General features: G+C 35.6%; 1 protein-coding gene across 1 annotated transcript; it reads left to right on the top strand.

Annotated features, from left to right (window-relative positions):
* The first annotated feature begins 3520 nt into the window (after positions 1–3520).
* LOC139735256 (muscarinic acetylcholine receptor M1-like) lies at positions 3521–4777 on the top strand. Its single transcript, XM_071646012.1, has one exon. The coding sequence runs from the start codon at positions 3521–3523 to the stop codon at positions 4775–4777; it is 1257 nt and encodes a 418-aa protein (XP_071502113.1).
* Positions 4778–9187: the final 4410 nt, after the last annotated feature.

Below are 9187 nucleotides of genomic sequence, written 5' to 3'. Positions count from 1 at the left end.
TTGGGGCATCGCTCTTAAATGATGCAACACGGTTCAAGATTAGCACCCGTTTTAAGATTAATTGAAAACATAATGTGACGGCGCGATCAGCAACATTAATCTGTTTTTCATTCCGAAATGTAATATTACTTTTTCTCTTCATGGCATTTCATTAGGCATCCCACACATCATAGAGTTGGACTTTCGACGCCCTGCTCTTGAGATCCGACGCCTACAAGATCCAACGTCACACATAAATTATTGCAAGGATACTAAAGTGAGATAGCTTATGTATACATTTGTCTTGTATTTTGTATTGAATATGTTAAGAAGTGAAAACAGTGGCTCATACATACATGGTTTCCCTTTGATTACGATACTGCTTTTAGTATTCATTTGAAACAGATGAAGCTGTAAATGATTCCATATCTAATGGCTATGTATACTAAAGGAAAATTGCACGGATGATATATCGCATTACTATACTATAGTTATGTTTATCATTAAAGACATTTGGATAATTATACTCTTATTATAAATGAATACTCGCCAAAAGTATTCATCTTAATGACTTTCAAGCGAACATAGCCGTAAATTATTGCAAGTAAGAATACAAATTTCTTGATAGTTTTAGAATTTTTACAGATCTGCGTGTCTTAAACAAAACCGAGAATAGATTATGTAGGATAGTAGTAAATTAATACATGTCAGTATGTTTGCCTTGCTGTGTTGTACCAACGGTCAATGTTAAGAAATATACGAACAAGTGCCAATACCTGAACTCAAACACGATTGTATTGCTGTTTCCAGGATGTTATCGGCATTACATCCTGAAACGTAGGTGAGATAGCACAGTAAAAACAAAATTCATTGCACTGCGGTTTGATAGGAATATGTTGTGTAAACGTTTGAGACAAATATCACGTCGATTGAAATATATAGAACCATGTCGACGTAACTATAAAACATGTTTACGTAACTCGAGTAGAAGATGTCTTTAACCATCAAAGATAATACTAATAAATTCATTTGTAACGTCACAAGGGTGAGGAGTATTCAATCTACCTGGTCAATTATATTTTTTTGTATAATATTATAGTCTGTTGATCGAACAACTAATTTGCTTTTAATTAAACTTTTCAACAACTTGCGGACTTGTATCAGTGTTTATGTCAAAAGCACATTCTGTTCTACAAATTTCCATCTAAAGTATACTGTCGTAAATCGACACGCGAGACTGATTTTGATTTTCAGGTCTTTGTATGTGTAGTACACTTTGCGTAAATTACCGCATAGCATATTGCAAGTCCAAAGGAGGAAAATGTGTTCCTAATTTACGTGCAGTGGAAGTAGGTAGATAATTATGACTTTTTGCCTTCGGATGAGTTGTTTTTTAAGTATCATATGAGCCAGTTAAACGTAGGGATAAATTTTTTAATATGTAAATGTTGAACGTATTTCATTTCATTTCACTTCACACATGCATGTTCACATGCATGTTTTTTTATTTTCATTTCCAATCAAACACAGGTAATACACTTTGACATGATTACATATATTGGGACATAATAATACATATTGGTTCTTAAAAGAACTTCATGGAAATGGAAATTCAGTTATTACTTGGCAGAGAGTGAGGTAATCTTTGCCATATCAAACAACTTGTTTATAGATTTCTACAGTTTTTCTCCTCCGCCTCTTTCTACCCTGTTGTGACGCAGATTTGTTTTCCTTAAATTCTATGATTTTACCCGGCGTCGACTAGCATATCCATGATACGCTTTCACAGAATGGTGGAAAACGGTAGAAAGAGAGAAGTAAACTGTTAATTTGGATTGTCGGATCACAGTCAGCTTTTTTGTAGCATTGACGAGCTTCTTGTTAAGAATAATGTGGTGAATGATAAGGAGGAAACACAAATCTATTATGCATGAAGAGAACGTTTTTTACTTCATTGCGTTCAAAATTGAATACACTTGACTGCGTTATGATATATTAGATCACATAGATCATATTATAATCTACTCAGCGGGGACTGAAAAAGATGCAACGATTTCCCCAGTATCCCTAGCGTAGAAGTACTGCACAGGATAGAGCATTATGGCGTCAATTTTTCCTTCAGTAGTTTAACAAGAAGGTGAAAAATCGTAGAATGGTGAAATATATAAATATATATATATATATATATATATATATATATATATATATATTTATTTATTTATTTATTTATTTATTTATTTATTCATTTATTTATTTATTTATAAATGTATAATTATGTTATAAGGAAATTGGCAAATTGTCTCTTCAATAAATCCCATGAATATGAAAAAAATATATATATATGTTAAATAATACTGTAAAGGTTTAACTCCGGTTGATTGTGTTGACCACGCCTGCCTACAAGGATCATTTATAGCAAACTTTGATTTTTATCCGGTGTTATCGAAAATACCTTTTTAGAAGAGGCAACTGGATGAACATCTTCTCTCATTGCTTAGAAATTTTTTTGTCTACATTTTTCTTTATCGTGGCACTTACACTCGCATGAACAAACCAACTCTCATGATATACAATGCCTGTTTTGATGTATGTCGAACCGAAAGGCTCGAGCAATACCGGCTCATTTAAGTCACAAAAGTGTGTAAGGAAGATGACGCACACGTACCATTTTTCATACAGGTTCTGACCTTGGCTTTTATACAAAGGGTATAACCGAGTCTATTGATCGCAAGAAACCGAAGTTCTCAGCATAAAACGATTTATGAAATCAAAGAAAAATTCACATTTATTATTCTTGTTACAAAACGAAAGTTTATGAAATTTCCTAAAGTCTTTAAAAGGCGATGTGATGAATTGAAACAAATAAATAACAATCCAGATGCTTAACTGCAAAAAAAAAAAAAATTCTTTTCCAAGGGACATGAACCCTCAAAATTGAACAGAAAAGCAAAGAAAGAGTTTCTCTGTGAATAAAATCTATTTGGAATGTAGATGTATATTGATAGACAGCTTTTGATTGACGGGCGACCCCTGTCATTAAAGATCTGTTGAGTGAATAAATCCATACAAATTTGGTTCGTAAAATAGCGAAAAGCTTCCGTTCAAAGCTTTCCTTGCACTCAAAGGGCTTTTATCATCGCTGAATAGTAATCGCTCTAACTGCACGGATATGTGCTGCTGTAGCATCGAGCTCATTTATATTCTTAGGTATCCCTTGTTAGCTCTCCCAAAAGTCAAATACTAACGTATTAAACGTATATGCGCCACCCAATTATACGCATGCGTTAAGTGCTTCATTCAAGGAAGATGCGCATTCCCCAAGCTTCTCATGGGCAATTCAAACGAGATAAAATGGAGCTGTCACCTAATTCTTTCACACAGACACACACACACAAAGATTTGTGACTTCTAATGCGAAAATATCTCTTGCACCGTTTCACCGAGATATCGCACCTTTGCCTCGGGTTTTCAATTCATCCTGTTTGGCGTTTACTGTTTCTTTTTTCCAGAGTGCTTGGCAACTGGTCATTTAATCATGAATATGACAAATTTAACAGGTATCGATATTGCAGAGGATTTCGAAACGGGGCTAAAACTGACTGTGTCCTTCTTCGCATACGCTACAACGTCCATTCTGACGATTTTCCTGAATTTGCTGATTTTGATGGCGTTTGCTGTTGAGAAAAAATTGAGAACCTACAACAATTACTTTATAATGAATATGACTATCGCAGATCTGATGGTTGGCCTCATAGTAATGCCTATCCGATCTACACTAGAACTGTTTAACAAGTGGATCTTTGGAACAATGACAGGCATTTTGTTCCTGGGAGTTCAGAATTCACTTCTCGGTGTGTCGGTGTTCGGCATTGTCGTCATTAGCATCGATCGCTACATCGCCACATTCTATCCGATACGACATTTCCAATCTAAAAGTAAGAAGAAAGCAGTGTATGTCAACATTCTAACCTGGGTCATACCGTTCTGTGTTTGGATGACCATCACTGTTCTTTGGGATCTCCTTGAACCAACTGGCTTACTGACGCCAACAAAACTGCCAAGACCAAACTACACCCTTTCACAGGCATCTAATCTGCTGATTTGTTTCCTAAGATTCGTGGGACCGTTTCCACTCATTCTGATACTGTGCGTTCGCATTTATTTGCAGGTAAGAAATAGTGGTAGAAAGCGCCTCCTGAACATTGCCAAAGTGGCAAGAGTGAAACAGATTCGTAGAGATTCAAACGTTAGCGGTGATAGTGCACTAGGTGATGACGGAGCAGCGGTTGAGATTGGTGATTGCCCTGAGATATCTAGTCTTTCCAAAAGTTCCTCAAAGCTAATTAGAACCATCGGAAGCGACTTGAAAAAAGACGCTGGTAATGTCAGGATCAAAATCAAACATGTGTACCAATCTGATGTCCAGAGCATGAGAAAAGTTATTAGTGACATTGGCACAGAAAACCAAGGGCCCCGTGGTCTATCGCAAAGCCGTACAATTCGCAGCTGTCAGCAACACCCTTATGTTGACTCTTCATCCGAAAACAGTAAGACTTTGAGAACCCTAGCTTTTGTCGTAATCGTTTTTACCATCACTTGGCTCCCGAACACCATGACCATCATATTCCATGCCATCGCACCGGATGCCTACAAGGCATTCAACAAGCACTTCAACTACTCTGGTCTAGCTCGCTGGACGTCCTGTTGGAACAGCTTGATAAACCCCGTGGCTTATGCCATGGCCCAGCCAGCCATACGCCGTACGATCACGGCGGTTTTCTGCCTGAGGCGGCCGTAGACCGATGCGTGTTACGAAATGATACAAATGTGTGGCTTGAATCAGGTTTTAAGTAAAGGATAGCTATAAAAACAGGAAAAGTAGTGTTTCTTGTTATCGAAAAATAAGACTGAAAGAAACGAAATGTCAAAAGACAGCGTTAGATTTCACGTGTCACGATTGCCCACACATAAGCCTATACACAAAATATAAAAACATAAAGTTCTGTTCAAAGTGAAATAGCACAAAGTAATATCCACTATCATTGTACGGTGCGCTGCCTATGTGAATACTAAGTAACGCTCATAGTTTATCTATAGAAATTGATAATAGAAGTTTATGTAGGTATGTCCTTATGTTAAATGTTGTATCATATCATGAATATATTATGGTGTCATGGTAAATGGTAGATTTTTCGGCTCAATTCAATATTGAATATGTTTTATACGTCACAGTACATGCGATTAGAATCGCTATATCAGGCCTGCCAATCCACGCAATCGTTTGGGTTTGTGTAATCTTAATTCGTTTTTTTTAGTTCTTTCTTCTATCTATTTTTTTTTCTCTTTAGTCATAGTCACAGAGTTATTTTAAGCTTATTTTTCTCCTATTTTTCTTTTCCCTCTTCTTTTCTCTTCTTGATATCTTTTTATTTTCGAGCCATTAAATTTCATTGTAGGGTCAACAAAGAAAATTGAAATGTTAAGATTGCAGTTGCCCTGACAGATAAAGAAAATGATTAAGAAAAAAAAAGCCAAAACTAAACGAAAAATACGACACTTCAAGAAGTCAAGCTAGCACTTATAATTGCAGAGTTCCCTGCGTCCATCGATTTTTCAGCCTATCCGACGAGTTGGTATCATCCGTTGCCAGTTTTATTGAGGCTTCACTCCTCGTCTTCTAGCAACAGCTTGTAATTCGTCCTACTCACAGAATTTTTTTCTCGTTATTATAGCTGGTTGGAATAAAAGGCGATAATTCCATCCAGTTTAAGACGTCTGAATGGAAAAAATAAGTATACAGAATTGGATAACAGCAATATCAAAGACAATGCTTGTACGGCGACTGCTTTTAATGGGCACTGTACACTCCATCAAACGGGTCTTTTGCATGAAACCCTTCCGCTCAGTTGATGTTTAGAGAAAAAATATACATATTATATAGAATATATTTTTTAATTTTTTCATTATTTTTCGGTGTAATGTGGATAGTGTGTAAGCAAAACTAGACTGTTACCTTGGCACAAGTGTTATAAACACGTAAAGCTTACATAATTTTCGTATAATGGTGAGTTATTTGAGCATGAATTCTGAAAATGGCCGAGTGATCATTTTCCCTATACACTGAATTGAATTTAATTTAATTGAATAACTGAAACTGCACTGGTCTTGCACTCGAGACACAGTGAACAGTTCCAGCACGTTTATTTTCATATTTCACTTGACATCAAAATACATCAAAAAAAAGAATCAACAAACCAAGCAAGATACAAAATATGTTATAAGTCGGGTCATGAACAGAAAATGCGTCGGCATACATAATGTACATATGACAATTCTCTATAACTTGTGAAATATGATGGAACCGCAAAAGTAAAGCTTGTAAAAGCAGGTTCCATGAAAAAATACCGGTGTAAATTTGCTATACAATCAATGGAGATAGGACATAAAGTAATAATGACGAAACTATATGAAAGCTAAAATATCAAGGTACATGAATCCATACGGATGAAAAAAAAAATTAGTTACTCTGTATTGATTGAATCCCCCATCAGTAAATTGTAATAAAAAGAAATAAATGATTCTTTTGCGTCCTATCGCATACCATCAAATAAACATATTTCCTTATCCGATCAAATAGACATAAAATTTTCTTTTTAGACAATTAGCGCTTCTACCATCTTACATCTCACAGAGTGCGATGGCTGCTTGTGTTGATCATGTGTTGGTTAAGATGGTGACAAGGAAATAAACAAAAGTCACCATATCTGAACTTGGTAAGTACATTTTTTTTTTTTTTGCTTGAGTTGGCAGTACATGATCGTAGTAATTTAGGGGGGGGGTTCAGAGAACCAATTCTCTTTACTATTTTTGCGTTGTCAGCAACTACGAACAACACATATTTCAAAACGGGAACCATGTTTTGTCTGCATAGAAAAAAAAAATTTACTTTCAGAAAAAAAAAATCACGAACCTTTGTTATACAGTTAAACGAAGAAAACAGACTGCACGGAACGAAATGTTCCATTATCACGAGGTGCTGTGAAGTCGGAATTACCGTTGACACAAATTAAACATTGCATTAGGAAAAGGGTACATTAAATAATGACAGATGTAGAGGCACAAAATGTTAAGGGACACACTTCAAACACATGTATACGTAACTTCTACAATGATTTTTTTTTTAAGGATTGTAACTTTTTTCGAAGGGTGTGCGCCGATATCACTTTTACTTCTCATGAGTGATTGCGCAGGATGCAATGTTTACCTTTGCTGAGGTGCAGTTACCAAATCATAGCTTAACCTACGTGATAACAACAATTCAATTATCTTATTCAAATTACAACAAAAGCATGAAATTGGCCTAAACCGGAAGGTGCCGCATCACGGTTCTCAAACAAACATTGACGAAAGTTCGAGTGGTCAGACTGTGTGAAAATAACGGCTGAAAATGAATTTGGAAGCGTAAGTGAAGTTACATTTCCAAAGACACGTTCTTTTCTTTATCTTTTATTTCATTGCTGAGTTATGTTTTCGACTTGCATGTAAATTGCTTTAATGCTTCATCAGAAAAATTGATCAGTTCTTTCTGCCACTATACTTTGATTGCCAGGTTCTTTTCTCTTCCTCTTTTATTGGAAACTAAATTGAATTATTTCTTTTAACGTAATACGCACATTGGTTTAAACGAATTAGAAAGGCTTACTAGCGGTAACAAACGCTAAGGAAGTGCATCTGTTGGTAGTGGTAGCTTTGAACCCATACCAATATAGGGCATGATATTTGCTCGGTCGAAATAACGGCGTGATCGGAAGAATTTGTGCTCTCGGCATGATATTTTGTTTCCGCCTCCAGAGCAGGTTTCATTTATCCATATTATGCAATATAATATGCAGCTGGACTTGTCATCGGCATATTGCATGGTTCCAATGTAAACTTCAGAGTAAGTTTTTTGTTTTGTTTTGGGTTTTTTTTGTTTATGAATATAGCAGCAAGGTTCACAGTAACCAAATTATCTACGAGTCAATCATATTCCATCCTTGCTATGAATGAAGTGAGAGTTTCCTAAGTAACGTGAATGCGCCTCTCAGATATTAACATGATATTGTCAACACGAGATCCACGAGCACACACATATAATGCATACATTTTTATGTTTGTATTAATATTGTATCCATGTGATCATATCTGTGATTAATGTGTGTATATGAGTTATGAGAAAGGAAGGAGATATCGGTGCGTACTTTTGACATCATAAATCCTCTTATATATATATATATATACAGTTAACAAAATTATTCATACCCCTGGGAAATTTTTAGTTTTGAGCAGATTTCTTACAAGTAAAGGATGGAGTCATTGTGATTGGTTGTTAAATCTTAACATTTCTATTGTTACGCAAATGAGGTGAAACTGGAATTAATGTCAATTTACAGAGGACAAATAAGAGTAAAAAGTTAACAACCAATCACCATCACTCCTTCCTTCACTGGTAAGAAACCTGCTCAAAACTAATAATTTCTCATGGGTATGAATAATTTTGTTGTTAACTATATAATATGTATATGTATTACATATAGACAGAGAGAGATGTACTTGTACCTTTGAAAATGCTTTCTCTTTTCAATATACTGGACAAAGAAAATATTGAGTGAGGAGTCAATTTTATTTTCTTGAAATCATTACGACAGTATTTGCAAAGATCATAATGATGAGAAATAAAAAAATGCATGCTTTCATCTTGCAATACTCTCTTCTAGAGATTGTTATCTCATGCTCGTGTCTAGATATCGACCAACATACGTACGACTGTCTATTTCCATTTGATAATTCCCTTCATAATTTCAACGAATCGGCACAAATGGGAGCGGAAAATATGTATAACATCAAAATATCGATCGACCATTACGCCTTCCTATAACTCTCAGCACTTGATATGATCATTTGCTCTTTAATGATTCTTTTCTGCTTGCATCAGCTGAATAGGTGCCTTTGCCTGCCAGATCGACTAACCGATAAGTATCCAGGGCTTAAAACTTGACTGTAGGCAGACTTTAAGACTGCTAAGTGTCTTGTTCTTTTTTTTTCACTTTGCTATGAGGAAAAATATTTCCTTTCTGTATACATCGTTCTATTAAAGCGCTTTTATACCGGCGATCTGGGCTTGGCTTCTCTTATCCGCCAAGTAGAAGAAAGGTCGCATTTCTAAAGC

This window comes from Diadema antillarum, unplaced genomic scaffold, assembly GCF_040938485.1.
Source record: "Diadema antillarum isolate AM-2024a unplaced genomic scaffold, OU_Dant_1.0 seq00000567_RagTag, whole genome shotgun sequence".
In the NCBI taxonomy this organism is placed as follows: Eukaryota; Metazoa; Echinodermata; class Echinoidea; order Diadematoida; family Diadematidae; genus Diadema; species Diadema antillarum.
This window is presented reverse-complemented; position numbering and strand designations above follow the sequence as displayed.

Coding starts and splice junctions, on each gene's coding strand:
- LOC139735256 (XM_071646012.1), top strand. CDS start 3,521: ATGACAAATTTAACAGGTATCGATATTGCAGAGGATTTCGAAACGGGG.